The sequence below is a fragment of the Pecten maximus genome, chromosome 8 (genome assembly GCF_902652985.1).
Source record: "Pecten maximus chromosome 8, xPecMax1.1, whole genome shotgun sequence".
In the NCBI taxonomy this organism is placed as follows: domain Eukaryota; kingdom Metazoa; phylum Mollusca; class Bivalvia; order Pectinida; family Pectinidae; genus Pecten; species Pecten maximus.
In genome coordinates this window covers 40,829,371-40,853,963 of record NC_047022.1, presented here as the reverse complement: position 1 = coordinate 40,853,963, position 24,593 = coordinate 40,829,371, and the positions used below count along the sequence as shown (strand labels likewise).

The 24,593-nt window shown below is 34.9% G+C and overlaps 1 protein-coding gene across 1 annotated transcript; it reads right to left on the bottom strand.

The window, feature by feature from the left end:
- Positions 1 to 984: 984 nt before the first annotated feature.
- LOC117332329 (N-lysine methyltransferase SETD6-like) lies at positions 985 to 24,568 on the bottom strand. The gene is made up of 9 exons (XM_033891214.1): positions 24,395 to 24,568; positions 19,096 to 19,240; positions 18,479 to 18,626; positions 17,588 to 17,719; positions 14,040 to 14,274; positions 8,707 to 8,799; positions 7,583 to 7,688; positions 6,229 to 6,280; positions 985 to 2,508 (listed from the first exon to the last, which is right to left on the bottom strand). Exons 1-9 carry the CDS (start codon positions 24,542 to 24,544, stop codon positions 2,346 to 2,348), a joined length of 1,224 nt encoding a protein of 407 aa, XP_033747105.1. The 5' UTR covers positions 24,545 to 24,568; the 3' UTR covers positions 985 to 2,345.
- Positions 24,569 to 24,593: the final 25 nt, after the last annotated feature.

Below are 24,593 nucleotides of genomic sequence, written 5' to 3'. Positions count from 1 at the left end.
CTGGCTCCAGGAGAGCCACACCCTCAATTCATAAATGCTCCTGACCAAATTTTATCAAAATCCATTTAGTCGCTCAGGACTGGTAGCAATTTAAAGGAAATGTTGACAGACGACAAAGACGATACACCATAGCATAAGCTCGCCAACCCTTTGGGCCAGGTGAGATACGGTTTACCAATAATAACCAACCCTTTGGGCCAGGTGGGCTATCAATAAACAATCATAATTCTCAGGTTAGGAAACTGTATAATGCTTAATTAATGTTGTATGGAACACTGAACATGTGGCATTCAAATATAAAGTGGAAAATGATAGTTGTCTCGACAAATCACCTACATACTATTAACCTATTACAAAGCAGATTTTAATAAAAAACAAAACAAAGGGCTCTTTCTAACAATGGACAGGTTCTTGCCACACGAATGTACTACTCTACATAGAGTAGATGTGCCTCTGTGATTTATTTCAATTTCCCAGTAAGTTATACATTTCTTGGTCATTTGTAACCGAGGAAATCTGTCAAGCTTAATCATAGTCATTTTCATTGAGGAATCATTATAAGCTGTCGGTCATAACAGAGGAACTCTTTTGCATTAGCTAAGTCGATCAGAACATAGGCCGCGTTATCTCAGGTTAAAGTATGTCGTTTGCAGCTCCAGACCAGTGTTCGTTTTTGTTTCTCAGGAAGCCAAGGAACGGCTGCCCTGTGCTGTTGTGGTTTCCCTGGGCAAGACTCTTTACAACAATTGCTCTGGATGGCATTTGATGGGCCTCTTGTGTGTTGTTCAATGAGGTAGTCAACAACTACTACATGGAGACCCCCACCTCAAAACAACCCTGGGTCTTCAGGAGGCAATAAACCCAGCAAACATTTTAACTTGATGACTTTGTTTGGTTGAGCATTGTCTAGTGTCCTTTAAGTAGCTCAAGGTAATGTACGTAAGATTAAATTCTTCATAATTAATCAAATGATAAAGTCTTTAATTCCAGAATACTAAAGTTTATTGAGATTGCCCTTATAACATACATACACAAAGACAACTCATGCTAATTACATGGCACAATGTCCATTCTTCACTTCAACATGTTTTTTGAGAAGGTCAAAAGTAACAAAAGCAGTATCAGTAAAATTTCTATCAGTTTGAAAATATCTTAAGTTGATACATATTTATGTGAACATGATGCACAGTTCCATTAACACATATCTTCAATACAATAAAAAATGTAAAATTAAATGTACTTAACTGGTGCACGAAGAACAGTGTACATCTGAACACTTATGGAACTGTAAACGTGGAAATTAACACTAAATACACGAAGGCCATTTGACGGCAAAACTTCTCCATAATTCTGTTATGTATGAGATATTTACATATGGAACAAGAGAAAATGACAAAATAAACCGCATAATTAGCCCCAACACGTATAATTAACTTGACAAATTCACAAAACTAAACCCCTTCAGAAATACCACGTTTACATAAATTTCATGACACCGGGTCTAAATCTGCCCACTACCAGAAAAAGGCATTCAGTGACATAACAAACCTCCCAAATGTCATGTATTGGATATTCCCAGAAAATAATATGTGTCCAAAGTAAGTCCTGTCACATGGCAACAACACTTTCATGTTATCAAACGGAGCAAATATACATTTATAGTATTTCTTGTTGTTTTAAGAATAGGCCAAAATTATGTAATGCATTGTGGTGAGAATTTTTAATGTAAATTGAGTTTTGAGAAAAGTTCTGCAACATTCATTATGCAGTTATCTCCCTTAGATCACTTCGATGTTGTACTATTGCACACTATGACATAGTGTGCAATAGTACAACATCGAAGTGCTCTAAGGGAACATAATGTCTTACCATGTACTGTGGTGCACCACATTTAAAGACAACCTTATCAATTTTCCAATGAATAGTTGGCTAGCAAGAAGTAATATAGAGTCTAAAAGACCTAATAACAATATTTTATAATTGGCTTTATCTATAACTGATGACATGCTGCAGACAGTTATTATTAGTATGCCTTTTTAGACTTCGAACTCTTTCTCGCTAGCAAATTTCTGCAGATTGAAAACTAAGGAAACCAACATTGTAATCATGCAGATCAAGTACAATCTCCGGTAATTACCAGGATCAGAACTTTCAGAGATTGACAATTATTAACCAGTAACAAGTCATAAACAGCTTTTTATCCATCAAGGCCATTTATAGTTTATGTAGCTGTTCATGTTTATGTAATTATTCATGTCTTATATGAGGCTGTAAGACAACATAACAAAATTCTCCTAATTCACCACTGTACAGAAGTGTTCAGTAAGAATGATATTCATATAGGATCAGCTACAACTGTCCAGCAGTTTCTGTAGGATAAGTTTCTGTCCGTGGTTGGTGTACAGCACGTACTTCTGTCGCTGAGACAGGGAGTCCAGTCTCGAGGCCAGACATTCTTCATCTTCCTCCAGACTTGTACTGTACAGCGCAAGACATTTTTCAGCACACCTGTCGGAATAAGAATGTAAGAGTCGGAATAAGAATGTAATTGTCGGAATAAGAATGTAATTGTCGGAATTAGAATGTAATAGTCGGAATAAGAATGTAATAGTCGGAATAAGAATGTAATTGTCGGAATAAGAATGTAATTGTCGGAATAAGAACGTAATTGTCGGAATAAGAATGTAATAGTCGGAATAAGAATGTAATTGTCGGAATAAGAATGTAATTGTCGGAATAAGAATGTAATTGTCGGAATAAAAATGTAATAGTCGGAATAAGAATGTAATTGTCGGAATTAGAATGTAATAGTCGGAATAAGAATGTAATTGTCGGAATAAGAATGTAATTGTCGGAATAAGAATGTAATAGTCGGAATTAGAATGTAATAGTCAGAATAAGAATGTAATAGACAGAATAAGAATGTAATAGTCGGAATAAGAATGTAATTGTCGGAATAAGAATGTAATAGTCGGAATAAGAATGTAATAGTCGGAATAAGAATGTAATTGTCGGAATAAGAATGTAATTGTCGGAATAAGAATGTAATTGTCGGAATAAAAATGTAATAACCGGAATAAGAATGTAATGATTGGAATAAGAATGTAATAGTCGGAATAAGAATGTAATGATTGGAATAAGAATGTAATAGTCAGAATAAGAATGTAATAGTCGGAATAAAAATGTAATAGTCGGAATAAGAATGTAATGATTGGAATAAGAATGTAATAGTCAGAATAAGAATGTAATAGTTGGAATAAGAATGTAATAGTCGGAATGATAACGTAATTGTCGGAATAAGAATGTAATTGTCGGAATAAGAATGTAATAGTCGGAATGATAATGTAATTGTCGGAATAAGAATGTAATTGTCGGAATAAGAATGTAATAGTCGGAATAAGAATGTAATAGTCGGAATGATAATGTAATTGTCGGAATAAGAATGTAATTGTCGGAATAAGAATGTAATAGTCGGAATAAGAATGTAATAGTCGGAATGATAATGTAATTGTCGGAATAAGAATGTAATTGTCGGAATAAGAATGTAATAGTCGGAATAAGAATGTAATTGTCGGAATAAGAATGTAATAGTCAGAATAAGAATGTAATTGTCGGAATAAGAATGTAATAGTCGGAATAAGAATGTAATTGTCGGAATAAGAATGTAATAGTCGGAATAAGAATGTAATTGTCGGAATAAGAATGTAATAGTCGGAATAAGAATGTAATTGTCGGAATAAGAATGTAATTGTCGGAATAAGAATGTAATTGTCGGAATAAGAATGTAATAGTCGGAATAAGAATGTAATTGTCGGAATAAGAATGTAATTGTCGGAATAAGAATGTAATAGTCGGAATAAGAATGTAATAGTCGGAATAAGAATGTAATAGTCGGAATAAGAATGTAAGAGTCGGAAAAAGAATGTAATTGTCGGAATAAGAATGTAATAGTCGGAATAAAAATGTAATAGTTGGAATAAGAATGTAATAGTCGGAATAAGAATGTAATAGTCGGAATAAGAATGTAATAGTCGGAATAAGAATGTAACAGTCGGAATAAGAATGTAACAGTCGGAATAAGAATGTAATAGTTGGAATAAGAATGTAATAGTCAGAATAAAAATGTAATAGTCAGAATAAGAATGTAATAGTCGGAATAAGAATGTAATAGTCGGAATAAGAATGTAATAGTCAGAATTAGAATGTAATAGTCAGAATAAGAATGTAATAGTCGGAATAAGAATGTAATAGTCGGAATAGTCAGAATAAGAATGTAATAGTCAAAATAAGAATTATAGTCGGAATAAGAATGTAATAGTCGGAATAAGAATGTAATAGTCAGAATAAGAATGTAATAGTCATAATAAGAATGTAATAGTCAGAATAAGAATGTAATAGTCAGAATAAGAATGTAATAGTCAAAATAAGAATTATAGTCGGAATAAGAATGTAATAGTCGGAATAAGAATGTAATAGTCAGAATAAGAATGTAATAGTCGGAATAAGAATGTAATAGTCAGAATAAGAATGTAATAGTCAGAATAAGAATGTAATAGTCGGAATAAGAATGTAATAGTCGGAATAAGAATGTAATTGTCGGAATAAGAATGTAATAGTCAAAATAAGAATTATAGTCGGAATAAGAATGTAATAGTCAGAATAATAATTATAGTCGGAATAAGAACGTAATAGTCGGAATAAGAATGTAATAGTTAGAATAAGAATGTAATAGTCGGAATAAGAATGTAATAGTCGGAATAAGAATGTAAAAGTCGGAATAAGAATGTAATTGTCGGAATAAGAATGTAATAGTCGGAATAAGAATGTAATAGTCGAAATAAGAATTAAATATAATAGTCGGAATAAGAATGTTATAGTCGGAATAAGAATGTAATTGTCGGAATAAGAATGTAATTGTTGGAATAAGAATGTAATAGTCGGAATAAGAATGTAAAAGTCCGAATAAGAATGTAATAGTCAGAATAAGAATGTAATTGTTGGAATAAGAATGTAATAGTCGGAATAAGAATGTAATAGTCGGAATAAGAATGTAAAAGTCCGAATAAGAATGTAATAGTCAGAATAAGAATGTAATTGTCGGAATAAGAATGTAATTGTTGGAATAAGAATGTAATTGTCGGAATAAGAATGTAAAAGTCCGAATAAGAATGTAATAGTCGGAATAAGAATGTAATTGTCGGAATAAGAATGTAATAGTCGGAATAAGAATGTAATAGTCAGAATAAGAATGTAATTGTCGGAATAAGAATGTAATTGTTGGAATAAGATAGTCGGAATAAGAATGTAATTGTCGGAATAAGAATGTAATTGTCGGAATAAGAATGTAATTGTTGGAATAAGAATGTAATTGTCGGAATAAGAATGTAATAGTCGGAATAAGAATGTAATAGTCAGAATAAGAATGTAATTGTCGGAATAAGAATGTAATTGTTGGAATAAGAATGTAATAGTCGGAATAAGAATGTAATAGTCGGAATAAGAATGTAATTGTCGGAATAAGAATGTAATTGTTGGAATAAGAATGTAATAGTCAGAATAAGAATGTAATAGTCGGAATAAGAATGTAATTGTCAGAATAAGAATGTAATTGTCGGAATAAGAATGTAATAGTCGGAATAAGAATGTAATAGTCAGAATAAGAATGTAATTGTCGGAATAAGAATGTAATAGTCGGAATAAGAATGTAATAGTCAGAATTAGAATGTAATTGTCGGAATAATCTGCTCAGTTCAATCATTGGCTACCGGATACAATCCAAACTTTTCGGCACATAACATAATCATAGTTACCAGGCAGATAGGCTATTCACAAAGATATGTTCTTAGTCTAGACCTTATATTTCAATAATTTCTGAATACATTTGATTAGAAACCTGTTTTCATTAAATGTGGTCTAAATATGTAACCGGTCTGAATACTCATATAAGGCGGCGCTGGTCGGCCGATTTATTATCTAAAATTATTGAGCCAACTGTTACACTTCGATCCACTTCAAAGTTTCTGGCCGCGTTGAACCTTTAACATTGTTGGAGTATACTGATCCGAATAGACATAAAAGACATGAACGTTTGACAGAATGTTACTCTGCCAGCTACAGGGCATATCCTGTCTCTCATCCTTTAGCACTTACGATACTAGCACATGTTCCCTTCCAAGTACACTCAAGGTAATTATCCGATACTTAGGACAATTACAACTCACAACTTACCCTTTCAATATTTGTTTCCATGTCTCCTTCAGTTTTGGAATGCCATTTGGAACTATAACATCAAAACAATACTAAGATTAGAGAAGTGTTCAATAATCAGGTATAGAAACTGTGATTCAATAATCAGGTATAGAAACTGTGATTCAATAACCAGGTACACAAACTGTGATTCAATAATCAGGTACACAAACTGAGATTCAATAATCAGGTACAGAAACTGTGATTCAATAACCAGGTACACAAACTGAGATTCAATAGTCAGGTACAGAAACTGTGATTCAATAATCAGGTACAGAAACTGTGATTCAATAATCAGGTACACAAACTGAGATTCAATAGTCAGGTACAGAAACTGTGATTCAATAACCAGGTACACAAACTGAGATTCAATAATCAGGTACACAAACTGAGATTCAATAACCAGGTACACAAACTGTGATTCAATAACCAGGTACACAAACTGAGATTCAATAATCAGGTACACAAACTGTGATTCAATAACCAGGTACACAAACTGAGATTCAATAACCAGGTATTAAAAAAAAACTGAGATTCAATAATCAGGTACAGAAACTGAGATTCAATAATCAGGTACAGAAACTGTGATTCAATAGTCAGGTACACAAACTGTGATTCAATAACCAGGTAAAAAAAAACTGTGATTCAATAGTCAGGTACACAAACTGAGATTCAATAACCAGGTACAGAAACTGAGATTCAATGGTCAGGTACAGAACAAAAGGGGAAGAAGTTTCAGGAAAATTGGATAATCAATGAAGTCAGTACAGGAAGGGCATTGGAAATCTATTTATAGTAACAGTGACCTAAAAATTGACCCAAGGTGGTTGAAATGTGAACTTGGTCAAGATATAATGGTTTTGAGTGGATGAAGTTTGGGAACAATTAGATCTTTAATTAAGTCAATAGAGTGAGAATGTTGTTTAGTTACATATGTACATATCACCCTATCCCTATAACTCCTTCCAAACCATAGAGAGGGGGTCGATAATAAGGAAACTATCCCCATCTCTTATTTCAATCATTATTCTAAAAATAAATCTTTACAAGAGAAAAATATTTATTGCTGTTTTTAAAGTAGATGGTATTACATATGGTATTGTTAATAGGACATTAAACAAAAACAAACAAACAATGGCATTGTTACACATCAGGCCTTATTTGTACAAGTTATATATATTCTCTTTCAAATTTCTGTCAATCTAGATTGTATTTGCCAAATTTGTAACTTAGTGGGAAGGGAATTTCAGAGTGACAGAGTGATGTGGGAAATGCTATGTGCACTCGGAGTTTTTCATATGAGGATGTAAAGGTTGTTTATTACAGCGGCCCTTACCAAACATCCACTTCTCATCACGGTCTTCCTCATCATCTCCTTCATCTTCACTCCAACCATCTTTCTCCTGGTAGTCCTCAAACTCACTCCTGGTCATCTCCAGTACCTGGACAGTGGTCAGTGGTCAGTATGTATAGTGTTTTTAATCAAACATTCATCCCAAATAATTAGGCTTGGTGAGCTCAAATGTAATACTGTACTAGTGATGGGAATCAGTTGGAATTTCCTGATCAATCATCAACTTTGCTATTCAATCTATGACCGATTAAAATCAATTAATTTTTAATTATCTTTCTTTGGTTATTACATACTATGTGCGCTTACTGTGCCATTTTATTCATCTAGACACTTGTATTCTATCTGATATAAGCAACGACCACAATTAAGTGATTGATTTTTTTCTCACTTGTTATATCAATCAGTTAATATTCTTTCCTTTGTCATGATGTCGGTTATTTCTGATGAAAGTCAATTACAGATTTCTTACTCGATTAATTCGTCAACACCTCAAACAATTTTAAGTGATACTCGGCGAACTTGATTAATCGGAATACCACTATGTGATATAGCAAATTTTCGTCAAGAAATGGACAGAGACTAGCATAGTTACAGATATACTACAGCTATGATATCTAGTAGTGGACATCACTCTGTTTAACACTTTCCAGTCTGGACTCTATAATTGATATATAATAGTTTACTAATGAGTCATTGCACACATTCAAATTTAAGTATTGAGTCATCACTTACCCTTCATGTTTAATTGTGAGTCATCATTTACCTTGTTGGTTAAGAAAATGAGTCATACCTTGAGAATTGGATTATTTGTCACATTTTACCTTGAGAGTTGACTTATGAGTCACCACTTACCTTGAGAGTTGACTTGTGAGTTACTGCTTAGCTTGAGAGTTGACTTGTGAGTTACTGCTTAGCTTGAGAGTTGACTTATGAGTCATCATTTACTTTGTAAGTTCAGTTATAAGTCTCAACTTACCTAGAGAGTTGACTTGTGATCATGAGTTACCACTTACCTTGAGAGTTGACTTGTGAGTTACTGCTTAGCTTGAGAGTTGACTTATGAGTCATCATTTACTTTGTAAGTTCAGTTATAAGTCTCAACTTACCTTGAGAGTTGCCTCCAGTTCATCGCATGTCTCTATAGCTTCATTACTCAACACAAAGGAATCGTCTTCTCCCACCACTTCCTGGAGACAACACTCACGTTGAGCCAAAAGGGGTAATCAAAAAGAAAATTGAACCCCAAAAGTGGATTTCCTGATAAAACTTTTTCAACGGGATTTAACTACCGATAAATTTTAAACTTAATTTTTAAATCCCTGGTTATTCTAAACGATTCTTTATTTCAACACAAGGGGGTTATATAAAACCCACACAATAAAGTGGGCCCCCGGGTTTTTCTATTTGTATAACAGAAAAACTTTTTTCCCCAAACAGGGGATTCCCACGATAAATTTTTTCCAAAAACAGTTTTTACTTACCGAAAAAAATTGTAAACCCAAAAGTGAATTACTCCGGCAAAAACTTGTACCCCAAACCCAAAAAGGGGTTTTTTACAATTTTTTTAAGATAAATTGTAGTTCAAAGAGCTTATATCTATACAAAATTCTTGTTTAAAACACCCAGGGGGTTATCCCTAAAAAAAAATTTTTCTAACGATCTTGCCAACCCCCAAACTGGTATATCTCACACAGTAATTTGGATATACTAACCGTTGGTTAAAAAAGGGATACCTAAAGAAAATTGTATTTTTAACCAAGGGTAATTCCCACAAAAAACTTGAATTACCAGATAAAATTTATTTAACAAAAAGCTAATTCCCTAAAAAAAATTGTATTTCCCCACATTTTTTACCTAACGAAAAATGAATTCTCAAAACCCCCCTTTTATAATAAAAGTTTATAATTAAACACCAAGTGGTAATTCTACCTCCCAAAAACTTATTATCCCCCACAAAAAACGTTGTTCCACCCCCTTTTTCCCTAAAAAAAAATTTTTTCCCAAAAACCCAGCGGTATACAGACTAAAATAAATTTTTGTCCAACCCAGTTAAATTACTGTAAACCCCAGATAAAATTGGTTTAAAAAGCTTTAATCCCTAAAAAAAAATTTTTAACAAACCCAAGTTTAATTTTCCCAAAATAAATTTTTGCCCCAAAAAGGGTTTAATTAAAGAAAATTTTTTAAAAAAGTGGGTTATTAGCCTCAAGTAAATTTATCAAAAAATTTTATTACCGGGGAAAAAATTTACAAAACCCTTTTTACCTCAAAAAATTTGTAAAAAAAAAACCCCAATTATTTTAAAATAAAGAAAAATTTAATTCCCCAAAAGAAACTTTTATTCAAAAAGTGGAAAATAAAAAGATAAATTTTTAAACCCGTTTTTAAAAACCCCACATTATTTCCCCAAATAATGTTTTTCAAAAAAGCGGTTCCCCTACCCGTTTGTTTCAAAACCCACAGCGGTATATCTACCTCCCCAAAGTAAATTGTAGCCCCCTAACACCACAGCTGGTATATCTACCTACACAGATAAAACTTGTATGTCACAACACCACAGCTGGTATATCTACCTACACAGATAAACTTGTATGTCTCAACACCACAGCTGGTATATCTACCTACACAAAAACTGAAATTTTTAACCCCGCTGGTATATCTACCTACACAGATAAACTTGTATGTCACAACACCACAGCGGATTCACCTTACACAGAAAACTTTTTGTCTCACCCCACACTGGTATATCTACCTACCAGAAAAATTTGTTGTCTCAACAAAAAGCTGGTATATTTCCTACACAAAAAAAATTGAAATTCAAAAACCAACTGGTATATCTACCTACACAGATAAATGTTTTCACAACCCCCCTGGTATATCCCCTAAAAGAAAAACTTGTATGTTCCCCCCACGGGAAATTTTCCCTACACAATAAACTTGTAGTCCAAACCACGCTGGATATCCCTACACAGAAAACTTGTTTCACCCACAGTTTTGAAATTCTCCCCCCAAACAACTTATTCCCTACAAAAAATTTTATTACTACCCAAATAATTTGGGAGTCCAACACCACAGCGGAATCTACCTACACAGAAAAAAACCCCCCAAAAAAACTTGTATTTCAACACCAAAAACTGGTATTTTCCCTACACAAAATAAATTGTTTCAAAACCCCCCAAGTGGTTTATCCTCCCTTTTTAAACCCCCAAAAAAACTTGTTGTCCCACCAAAACGGTATATTACCTACAAGAAAAAATTGTTGTACAAAACCACAGGGGTATATCTATACCCCGATAAACTTTTTGTCTCAAACCCCACGCGGTAATTTACCCACAGAAAACTGTATGTACACACCACGCGGTAATCTATTCCCCAAATAAGTAGTCCCACCACAGTGGTAATCTCCCCCAAAAAAAAAACCCAAATAAATTTGTTTTCCAACACCCAGGGGTTATCCCCCTACACAATAAAAATTGTTGTCTCCCCCACAGGTTATCTCCCTCAAAAAAACGAAATAAAAAACTTGTTTTCCCAAAACCACAGCTGGTAATTCCTACAAAAAACCTAAAAAAATATAACCCCTAAAAATAATTTAACTGTTTTGGGGGGGTTTAAAAATTTTTTTAAAATGCCTTGAAATTTAAAATCTAAAAAAAGTTATACTACAGAAATGACCTTTTTAATCTGGAGGAAAGAAAAAATTTGTTTAAAAAAAACGGCATTTTTAAAGTAAGTTTTAAATACGAGTCAGTTGGGGTAATGTTTTAATCCCGAGTCAGTTAGTAACGTTTTCCTGATAGTTATAATTTTTTTAAAGGGACAGTTTTTATAACTTTTTGAATGAGCAGTGAAAATTTTTTAAAAAGTATGGGGAATTTTTTAAATGAGTAGTTAAATTTTAAACAAAATTTCACTTTTTTTAAAATAAGTCAATAGAAAACGTTTTAATATGACAGGGAAAGGAAAAATATATCATATAGAACGGGTTTAAATACCCCCTTTTAACTTTTGAAACAGTCTGTTTGTTTTAAACGGTCTGATAAACTTTTGTACTAAAGATGAATTTTTTTAATAACCTTTGTCTTTTAAATACAATATAAATGTTTCTTTTTTTCGTATGGTGTACCCAAGCCCATTTTAAGTTTTCAAACTTTTTTTTGGAAAAACTTTCGTAGTTTGAAATTGGGGCCCCCTGTAAAAAGGAAAGGTTTTTTTCAAAAAATCACCGGATAATTCAAAAAGGGAAAATAAACGTGGAAAAAAATTCATCAAACGGGGTACCCCACACCCCCCCCCGAAACCACAAAAGGCTTTTTTTCATTAAAGATACCCCAAATTGAACATTTTTCCCCCAAAGAATGAGGTTATAATTTCCCCCCCAAAACCCAAATATCACATTGTTTTTTTCAGGGGGTACCCTCAAAAACTACTGTAAGTTTCTTTTTTCAAAAATCCCCTAAAAAATATTTCCCCCCTGAAAAGAGAAAAAACCATCCCCATACCTCACACCCCGATACTACTGCAGGATGAATTGTTCATCACTGATACCCTCACATCCCGATACTACAGCAGGACGAATTGTTCATCACTGATACCCTCACATCCCGATACTACTGTAGGACGAATTGTTCATCACCGATACCCTCACACCCCGATACTACTGCAGGACGAATTGTTCATCACCGATACCCTCAGACCTCGATACTACTGCAGGACGAATTGTTCATCACCGATACCCTCACACCCCGATACTACTGCAGGACGAATTGTTCATCACCGATACCCTCACACCCCGATACTACTGCAGGATGAATTGTTCATCACTGGTACCCTCACACCTCGATACTACCGCAGGACGAAATGTTCATCAATCACTGATACCCTCACACCCCGATACTACCGCAGGACGAATTGTTCATCACTAATACCCTCACACCAGATACTACTGTAGGACGAATTGTTCATCACTGATACCCTCACGCCCCGATACTACTGTAGGACGAATTGTTCATCACTGATACCCTCACACCCCGATACTACTGTAGGACGAATTGTTCATCACCGATACCCTCACACCCCGATACTACTGCAGGATGAATTGTTCATCACTGATACCCTCAGACCCTGATACTACTGTAGGATGAATTGTTCATCACCGATACCCTCACACCCCGATACTACTGCAGGATGAATTGTTCATCACTGATACCCTCACACCCCGATACTACTGTAGGACGAATTGTTCATCACTGATACCCTCACACCCCGATACTACTGTAGGATGAATTGTTCATCACTGATACCCTCAAACCCCGATACTACTGTAGGACGAATTGTTCATCACTGATACCCTCACACCCCGATACTACTGTAGGACGAATTGTTCATCACTGATACCCTCACGCCCCGATACTACTGTAGGACGAATTGTTCATCACTGATACCCTCACACCCCGATACTACTGTAGGACGAATTGTTCATCACCGATACCCTCACACCCCGATACTACTGTAGGACGAATTGTTCATCACTGATACCCTCACACCCCGATACTACTGTAGGACGAATTGTTCATCACTGATACCCTCACACCCCGATACTACTGCAGGACGAATTGTTCATCACTGATACCCTCACACCCCGATACTACTGCAGGACGAATTGTTCATCACTGATACCCTCAAACCCTGATACTACTGCAGGATGAATTGTTCATCACTGATACCCTCACACCCCGATACTACTGCAGGACGAATTGTTCATCACTGATACCCTCACTTCCCCGATACTACTGCAGGACGAAATGTTCATCACTGATACCCTCACGCCCCGATACTACTGTAGGATGAATTGTTCATCACTGATACCCCTCACACCCCGATACTACTGTAGGACGAATTGTTCATCACTGATACCCTCACGCCCCGATACTACTGTAGGACGAATTGTTCATCACTGATACCCTCACACCCCGATACTACTGTAGGACGAATTGTTCATCACTGATACCCTCACACCCCGATACTACTGTAGGACGAATTGTTCATCACTGATACCCTCACACCCCGATACTACTGTAGGACAAATTGTTCATCACTGATACCCTCACACCCCGATACTACTGTAGGACGAATTGTTCATCAATGATACCCTCACACCCTGATACTACTGCAGGATGAACATAATTGTTCTTTTAGATATTTTTTTCACACATTTACATAGCTAAGCACAACCGTGAATAAAAAGCTTATTTAAATGCAATATGGGTACTATTTGATTCTCAATGACATTTACCTTTGACTTTATCAATTAAGTTTCTACTCACTCAATAGTTTAATTTAAATTTATATCTAAATGTAAATATAACATGACCTGGTTTAACAATGGTATTAACTAGAAAATAAAGTGTTACCTTCGAATTCGAACATGAAAACCAACCTTGGCAATTTCAGAAGTTGAAACCATTTTCAAAAATTCTTTTTCAAAACGAAGCTCAGCATTATTATGGGCTACATGGTTTAGTATGTCGGCCATAGGGACCATCATGGGGGCAGTTTTAGACGGAGCGTCCTTCATCTGTTCATCTTCATTGTCTGCTGTAGGTTCGGTAAAACTGTACGCCATTACAAAGGCCACCATTTTCTTGTACAGCTCCAGACTCTCACAGGCAGGACTAACATATAAACATACATGGCTATGACACAACTGAACATACAGGGAGTATGATAACTAAATAGCTAGGGAGTATGATAACTTAACATAGAGGAAGTATGACAACATAACGTAGAGGGAGTATGACAACTTAACATACAGGGAGTATGATAACTAAATAGCTAGGGAGTATGATAACTAAATAGCTAGGGAGTATGATAGCTAAATAGCTAGGGAGTATGATAACTAAATAGCTAGGGAGTATGACAACTTAACATAGAGGAAGTATGACAACTTAACGTAGAGGGAGTATGACAACTTAACATACAGGGAGTATGATAACTAAATAGCTAGGGAGTATGATAACTAAATAGCTAGGGAGTATGATAACTAAATAGCTAGGGAGTATGACAACTTAACATAGAGGAAGTATGACAACTTAATGTAGAGGGAGTATGACAACTTAACATACAGGGAGTATGATAACTAAATAGCTAGGGAGTATGATAACTAAATAGCTAGGGAGTATGATAACTAAATAGCTAGGGAGTATGATAACTAAATAGCTAGGGAGTATGATAACTAAATAGCTAGGGAGTATGACAACTTAACGTAGAGGGAGTATGATAACTAAATAGCTAGGGAGTATGATAACTAAATAGCTAGGGAGTATGATAACTAAATAGCTAGGGAGTATGATAACTAAATAGCTAGGGAGTATGATAACTAAATAGCTAGGGAGTATGATAACTAAATAGCTAGGGAGTATGACAACTTAACATAGAGGAAGTATGACAACTTAACGTAGAGGGAGTATGACAACTTAACATACAGGGAGTTTGACAACTAAAAAGCTAGGGAGAACATATGACGACTAAATATTTAGGAAGTATGACAACTTAATAGCAAGGGAGTGTGACAACTAAATATTTAGGAAGTGTGACAACTAGATATCTAGGGAGTATGACAACTAAATATCTAGTGAGTGTGACAACTAAATATTTAGGAAGTATGACAACTAAATATTTAGAGAGTATCACAACTAAATATCTAGGGAGTATGACAACTAAATATCTAGGGAGTATGACAACTAAATATTTAGAAAGTATAAAAAGTAGATACCTAGGGAGTATGACAACTAAATAGCTATGAAGTATGACAACTAGATATTTAGGGAGTATGACAACTAAATATCTAGGAAGTATATATATGACAACTAAATATCTAGGGAGTATGACAACTAAATATTTAGAAAGTATAAAAAGTAGATATCTAGAGAGTATGACAACTAAATATCTAGGGAATATGACAACTAAATATCGAGGGAGTGTGACAACTAAATATCTAGGGAGTATCACAACTAAATATCTAGGGAGTATGACAACCAAATATTTAGAAAGTATAAAAAGTAGATATCTAGGGAGTATGACAACTAAATATTTAGAAAGTATAAAAAGTAGATATCTAGGGAATATGACAACTAAATATCAAGGGAGTATGACAACTAAATAGCAAGGGAGTATGACAACTAAAGATCTAGTGAGTATGACAACTAAATATCTGGTGAGTGTGACAACTAAATATTTAGGAAGTATGACAACTAGATATCTAGGGAGTATGACAACTAAATATCTAATAAGTATGACAACTAAATATCTGGTGAGTGTGACAACTAAATATTTAGGAAGTGTGACAACTAGATATCTAGGGAGTATGACAACTAAATATCTAGGGAGTATGACAACTAAATATCTAGGGAGTATGACAACTAAATATTTAGAAAGTATAAAAAGTAGATATCTAGGGAATATGACAACTAAATATCAAGGGAGTATGACAACTAAATAGCAAGGGAGTATGACAACTAAAGATCTAGTGAGTATGACAACTAAATATTTAGAGAGTATCACAACTAAATAGCTATGAAGTATGACAACTAGATATCTAGGGAGTATGACAACTAAATATCTAGGAAGTATATATATGACAACTAAATATCTAGGGAGTATGACAACTAAATATTTAGAAAGTATAAAAAGTAGATATCTAGAGAGTATGACAACTAAATATCTAGGGAATATGACAACTAAATATCGAGGGAGTGTGACAACTAAATATCTAGGGAGTATCACAACTAAATATCTAGGGAGTATGACAACCAAATATTTAGAAAGTATAAAAAGTAGATATCTAGGGAGTATGACAACTAAATATTTAGAAAGTATAAAAAGTAGATATCTAGGGAATATGACAACTAAATATCAAGGGAGTATGACAACTAAATAGCAAGGGAGTATGACAACTAAAGATCTAGTGAGTATGACAACTAAATATCTGGTGAGTGTGACAACTAAATATTTAGGAAGTATGACAACTAGATATCTAGGGAGTATGACAACTAAATATTTAGGAAGTATGACAACTAAATATTTAGAGAGTATCACAACTAAATATCTAGGGGGTATGACAACTAAATATCTAGGGAGTATGACAACTAAATATTTAGAAAGTATAAAAAGTAGATATCTAGGGAATATGACAACTAAATATCTAGGAAGTATGACAACTAAATAGCTAGGGAGTATGACAACTAAATATCTAGGGAGTATGACAACTAGATATCTAGGGAGTATGACAACTAAATATCTAGGAAGTATATATATGACAACTAAATATCTAGGGAGTATGACAACTAAATATCTAGGGAATATGACAACTAAATATCGAGGGAGTATGACAACTAGATAGCTAGGGAGTGTGACAACTAAATATCTAGGGAGTATGACAACTAGATATCTAGGGAGTATGACAACTAAAGATCTAGGAAGTATATATATATTACAACTAAATATCTAGGAAGTATGACAACTAAATATCTAGGGAGTATGACAACTAAATATCAAGTGAGTGTGACAACTATATATTTAAGAAGAGTGACAACTAAATATCTAGGGAGTATCACAACTAAATATCTAGGGAGTATCACAACTAAATATCTAGGGAGTATCACAACTAAATATCTAGGGAGTATCACAACTAAATATCGGGAGTATCAAAACTAAATATCTAGGGAATTTGTTTGAATGTAACTATCACAAATTATCTGTAACTCACAAGAATGTTGTACTTCTTATAAAGATGTCATTGTATTCTTAATTGAAAACAGCATATAGGTGTAGAAAATGCCCTCGCATCCAATTTGGACGGTATCATGGTAAAACAGCTAAAAATTCTCTGGCCATCTGAATTGTTATTAGTTATATATATAACTGACAATAAATAATCACTATATTAACATTACACTTTCTGACACATACATAAATATCATACATTACCTAAAGACATCCGTGTGTTTCCGAACAAATGGCAAAACAACTGATGTGAATTCTGCTGTCAGTGATTTTAAATCTCTCTCCACACAGTTCAGGATCCCGTTGGCAGACCCAAGTAAAGATCCTCTCTCAGACCTTAATATAAAACATCAATATAACAAATCAGACCTAATGAAAATATTAAACACCAATAAAATAAATTGGACCTAATGAAAATATAAAACATCAATGAAATAAATCGGACCTAATGAAAATATAAAACATCAATATTCACACCTTTCAACACTTGCACCAAAAACTTAACGCAGAAATATTTTAAGTCAAAAAATTTGAAAAATCTGTTTTTTTTCCCCAAAAAAATCTTTTAGTTTAACTCTGGCAGGGGATAGTTTAACTCCATAGTGACTCTAGATCTATTGCCAAATATCAGCACCCTAGTACAATTATAAAGTGATGTATTAATACCTTTCAACACTTGCACCAAAAACCTAAAGCAAAAATTTTGTAAGTCAAAAAAAAATCAAAAATCTTTTTTTTCCCAAAAAATCTTTTAGTTTAACTCCAGCAGAGGATAGTTTAACCCCCACAGGGACTAAATTACCATAAATAACTATGCCTTTCAACACTTGCACCAAAAACTTAACATTTGAAAAACCAACACTGACGCCGGAGTGACAACATAAGCTCTCACTCTTCTTCGAAGAGACGAGCTAAAAATCACAATGACCTACATTATGTATAGAAAGACAAACACTCTCTCTCTCTACTGATGTGGTGAGGAAGTAACAATCTGGAGCCAAAACAAAAATCTGGATTTCACAAAGTGTTTGATTTGGGAAGGAAGGGGTCCACTGCCATCAATCTAACATATGATTATGTATACTTCAAACTTACTCAGGCCAAAACATAGGAAGGTCAAGTTCTCTAAAGTCTGGTACAAGGTCAAGGTAAGGTCGCCATGTGGATTCTGGATTGTTGTACTCGTACATGAGGGCTACGAGCAGAGGGACCCAGCCACTCTCACTTGCCAACGAAGCTGCTTCTACAAGAGGACAAATAATTGTAGTGAACAGTCACACATGTTTATAGTTACATGTACTGTACATACAATGTTGATCAGAATAATACAGATCATCAATTTCACATAAATAAACATGTACTTTATCATATAGCAACAAAGTAAATTGACATCTTCCAAAATCTATCTAAAACAGTTTGACTTTTCAAACTCCTGGTTTGTTGTTTTGCTTTTGTTGTTGCGTTATGTTTGTTTGCTTTTGTTTAGCGTCCTATTAACAGCCAGGGTCATTTAAGGACGTGCCAGGTTTTGGAGGTGGAGGAAAGCCGGAGTACCCGGAGAAAAACCACCGGCCTATAGTCAGTACCTGGCAACTGCCCCACGTAGGTTTCGAACTCGCAACCCAGAGGTGGAGGGCCAGTGATAAAGTGTCGGGACGTTATGATCATTCATAAAAATAGAGCATGAGAGAAATGTTGACACCATATAATACCTTTTTTCAGCAAACGGGATATTGCAGACGTGCGAGGATGCAAAAGTAACTTCCTTGGCACTTTCAAAAGACATTCTCCACAGTTCACACTTTCTGTTGTTATCATGCCATACTGGGCACAGGAACCTTGCTTTGTAACACAGACCTAAAAAAATGGAATGGAATGCATGGAAAACTAGCAGGCTGTTTTTTTCTGTTGCAGATAAGAATCGAGCTCACACAGTCCCAAAACTCCTAAAATTTCCAAACTTAGCTAAAATATGTGAATTGCATATTAAATGTATACAAAATAACTTTTAAATGAATAATTAGCAAAACAAATTGCAAGAACACAAAAGAATGAAATAAATCCATTAAAATACATTGCTGTTTGAATTAATTATTTTCAGTTTCAGCATACCCAAACAACTGTTGTTTTTTTCTTGAGAGTCAAAAATACAATCGTGGACGATCTAGAAAAAATCTCTATAACGTTGCTGAATCATGACTTTAGATCACAAAATCTTGACTTAGCCTCTTCACTGACAATTGCGCCCTGTAAGGGTTCATTCAGAAAGATGACCACTTACAACTCCAGAAAGACTCAGAGAGATGGTCATTAATCTGGGGTGTTTCAACACAAAGAAATCATACATCATGAACATCAACTGCCAGTCCCAAAACTTCTACTAGACAGGAAATCACATCTTAACAGCAAGTACAGGAATCATCATATCCTCTCAGATGGCCTCAAGTTCGGACCAGGTCAACTCCACTTTAGGGTTTTTGTGGAGAAATCTTAATCACTGTCTGACTACATGTATTTGCAGGAAGACAGCATTCCTCACTCTTATATGCCCTGATTTGGAGTACATGCAGCTACAATTGTATGTGGTCTGGCCCCAGTTTCATCAATATTCCTTACTAAAGATAATTCCTGAAATTTACATTTATTACATAGCAATAAAATACCAGTTAAGGAACTTCCTTATAAGGTAAGGAACATTATTAATGACACAGGGGCCTTGGACCCCTATCTACATCTACGTAATATTGACTTCCTTCATCAAGATTATATCATATTTGGTGGTAGGGAATTCCAGTCTATGCATATGATTGTTCATAAAATGAAGTAAGGGTAAAAGCGAGGGTCTATACGGACGGAATAAAACACCTAGATGGTGACTAAATGAGTGTTCTGGGGTAAATAAATATCTCATTTATCCACAAAATTAATGTAAGGTAGGTGTTATGTCACTCCCGATTTTTTTTTTCGGCATAGCCCTCTAATTTTGTTTTGGCCCCGGATATGACGCGACAGGTGGCGTTACTGGTCAAGATGAAGTATGTGATTGGTCAATGTAGCGGTCAATGCAAACTGCAGATATGCAGTTAAAAACGAAACAAAGTTAAGATTGAATGCAAGCTAAATAAGTGGATGTATCTTTTCAAATGACACATTATTAAAATCATATTCCTGATTCAAATGCAGTCTTATTATTACCAAAAATGATTAAAACTGATCTAATTTTGTTATCCGTGCTGAAACGCATTAGTTCATTGATTTATTTCACCAGCAGGCGCAAGAGCGAAGCTCTCTTTAAGACAACATGTGTGTAAGCTATATTTCCAATCAATTCTATGCCCCTTCAACTTTGAAATTGTGTCCCGCGGGAAAGGTCTCGCACCTCGAGTAGAGGCAGCCATGTTTGAAATCTCGTTCCCTACACGACAAGATCTAAATGATTTCTTTCTCTCGTCGAAACAAACAAGTCAACTGAAAGATAGTTCAAATCACTTAAAAGTTACCATTTGTATTTTTCTTTTGTCTGTCGAGGTAAATGTATTTTGCCATGATTTCGTTGGTTACCTAAATCGGAACCTTCCCAGTTTCGGTGCTGATCAAATTGGATGCGACAGCAGAATAAGAGGTTTTGCTGCATATGTGCATGATATAGAACAGATTTTAATTGTATTATCATTGGATAACAACATTATAAGCTCAACTTTCCAGGTTACGACCGAAAACCCTGAAATATTACTGAGTTTAACACCCCATTCAGAGTGATCGGAAAACAACATGGCCGACAGGCAGCCATCTTGGATTTTGACCATTGAAGTTTGTTATCGCTATTTCTGAGAAAGTACTGAAGGGATCTTTCTCAAATTTCATATGTAGGTTTTCCTTGGTGCCTAGTTATGCATATCGCATTTTAGTACTGATCGGAAAACAACATGGCCGACAGGCAGCCATCTTGGATATTGACAGTTGAAGTTTGTTATTGCTATTTCTGTGAAAGCACTGAAGGGATCTTTCTCAAATTTCATATGTAGGTTCCCCTTGATCTGTTATGTATATTGCATTTTGGGACCGTTCGGAAAACAACATGGCCGACAGGCAGCCATCTTGGATTTTGACCATTGAAGTTTGTTATCGCTATTTCTGAGAAAGTAGTAAAGGAATCTTTCTCAATTTCCATATGTAGGTTCCCCTTGGTGCCTAGTTATGCATATCACATTTTAGGACTGATCGGAAAACAACATGGCCGACAGGCAGCCATCTTGGATTTTGACAATTGCAGTTTGTTTTTGCTATTTCTAAGAAAGTACTGAAGGGATCCTCCTCAAATTTCATATGTAGATTCCCCTTGGTCCGTCGTATTGCATTTTTGGACCTATCTGAAAACATTGTCGACGGACAACCATTATCGCTAAATCTCAAATTTCATATATAAGTTTCCCTTGTTTAAAAAGCACTGGAGGGATGTTTCTCAATTGATACAGATTAGTAAGAGGAAGGGAAAAAAGAGAAAAGATCAATCTGACATGGAACCTATGAAGATTGTTCAATGGTGGGCGCCAAGATCCCAGGGATCTCTTGTTTTGTCATAACATTTTATCAAAAATTGTATTTAAATAATAAAATACAGTTCATAATCTAAAAAATGTTACTCTGTCGATCTCTTTACACCTTGAACTTAAATTACTGGATATTATGATTAGCAAGGCATCGTAAAAAAGAAAGGATAAGTTATCATTGTACAATGTACAGTGTGTATCAAAACATTTATGTTAATGAGGAGATTCCATTCTGTTTGTATTAGTCTAACTTTCCAAAATCTATGTGATGTTCAATTACAAGCTTCCACATTATATACACTAAATGTAGTTCTCATTGTATAAGTATACAGTGAGGACGTTAAGCATACCAAACATTCACAGGAGAAAACAGACTTTGTAATTTGGTTCCTTATGTGGAAAATGAAGCCCTTTTTTCATAACTTATCCAATATACACAATATACACAACATACATGTTTATAATATATCTCTAATAGTCTAAGCAAGTGATTTTACTTCTTGTTACTTCAACCATTGACTTTGATAACCACTCCAAGTGCAAGCTATATGAAAATGAGAGGCTTCAATGGGGATTAAACCTGGGTTAATGTGTGTTCGGGATGAACACGTGTGAAAAGTGAGTAGTGAGGCAGGTTTTGATTGTAAATTGTGTACATAGCAATTTCTAGTGGGGATTTCCCTTTAGCTCAGTCAGTAGAGCGTCGGACCAGTAAGCAGATCTCGGGTCGCAGCTTTGATCCCCTGTGGAGACAATATTCGCTTTCCCGATATATATGAAAATCTTGTTGTATCGTCTGCCCTTTTACGTTGTTAGTAGCATATGAAATGTGGCAGTATATTAGTGATGCCATTATTCAGTGCACATGTCATCACGGACGGGATATGACATGTACGATCATTTGGAATCCGGCAAAGTAAAGACAATGACAGTCACATCAGGACAAACAATAAATTTCAGGTGATATACGTATAGATGTAATACATTGTTAATTTTACAAGGTGTTTATATGTTGTTGGGTTTTTTGTTTTTATTTTCTGAATGGGGGATGTATAATTTACAGTCTATATGACATTGTATTAGATTAGGACTTAATATTTGCCTGGTTTGTAGCATATTTTGCAGACGCGTTGTGTCATTTTTTTTTAAATTAAGCCCCCCCCCCCAAAAAAAAGGGGGGGGGGGAGGAAAATATAGTACATGTTCTTAGACTGTTATTCTCATGTCCCTGTGTATCCTTCTTGATTAACGGTGAGTCTGGTGATTCTAGCTGCGCTCTTCTAAGGCTTTGCCTTCATTCATATTAACCACCAGCATTAAAACTATGCGTAGGGACTTCAGTTATCGCTAGATGGCGTGAAAAGGGAGGTAACTGTAATGTCTAAATTCGCCATGACAGTTGGTCCGAGCACATGTTATTTGAAGTATATTTGAAATAAGCCTTGATGCTTAGTGTCACAGTAAGGAAGGAGGTCACCAGTTATCTATGACTTATAAGGTATTTTCTCGTTTCTCAGGTTAAGTGAAATACTTGTTCTTTCATCCGTAAAACGTATTGATCGCCAATATCCCGTACCTGAGAGTGGTATGTTCGTTTGAGTTTTTGTTTTTTTTAACAAGAAAATATTTGTGGTCGATAAAAGTCTATATGCTAAATGAAAGCTCATATATCAAGGTATTTTAAGTGAATTTTTCAAGCTTCTAAATGGCAGCAGAGAAAGGCGATTAATATTTTAATAAAATCACACTAACTGTTACCTCCCTTCGTGGTATAGCCTTTTCCAGAAAAATGTATTTACATAAACATTTTTGTTGTAAATTGGCGTGAAGTATTTATAACAAACAACTCATGATATACGAACATATTTGATCATATTATGCTGCCTCATGTACTGTATTGACCTTACTTTTAACACTTAAGTAACGATAAAAAACAGTTTTGAATTTATTTGTTCAGCACCAGAGAAACAGACTATACTGTAAGAGTTATTTCCCTTCCGTTACGAATACTCTATGAAAGCTTCTCGTTATATTTGAGTTATCCCCCTTGTTGATCGTGACCCAGTTAATAACACATTGATTAAATTGCAAATTGTAATTAATCTACAGTCAATTAATCCAAGAAAATATTTATTGTTGACTCTGGATGACATTCTTTATCTATATAAGCAGTTTTCATAATTTTTTGTAATTTTTTAAATTTTTAACTGGAGTCCCTACTATGCGTTTATCTTTTATAAAGATATTTCTTGTTTGTATTTACACCAGATTCTTAGCGACACCAAACGGTGTCGGATAATTCCACGTTTTTATATAATAGTGCGCTCTAGAGGCCCTACACCAGACATGGTGACAGGGCCAGAGAAAACTCGAGCTACCTTACTACCAACTTACCAAGTAGTCTAGGTATTGTAGCCATACCAGACAGTGTGTGAAAGTCGTAAGCATGTCATTTACTGACCTTTGGAGAGAGCCAAAGATTGTTTTCTCTTGACCAGGTAAGAAATGAGTCCAACTTGTTTTCATCCTTACAACCAGTGGATAACTTTGGTGAACTGTTACTGCTATCTCCTTCTTCACACGTTCTTTTCATGGATGCCGCCATTTTCATGAATAAATTACCTCCATCTTAGAAGAGTTCCTTGCTAGTTTTGATCCAA

Bases quoted from the DNA above. Each gene is read 5' to 3' on its own strand.
- LOC117332329 (XM_033891214.1), bottom strand. From the start codon at position 24,544: ATGAAAATGGCGGCATCCATGAAAAGAACGTGTGAAGAAGGAGATAGC. The intron at 7,689-8,706 runs GTAAGTTGAGAC...ACCACTGTCCAG, and splicing joins AACTGGAGGCAACTCTCAAG to GTACTGGAGATGACCAGGAG. The intron at 2,509-6,228 runs GTAAGTTGTGAG...TTATTCCGACAG, and splicing joins TGGAAACAAATATTGAAAGG to GTGTGCTGAAAAATGTCTTG.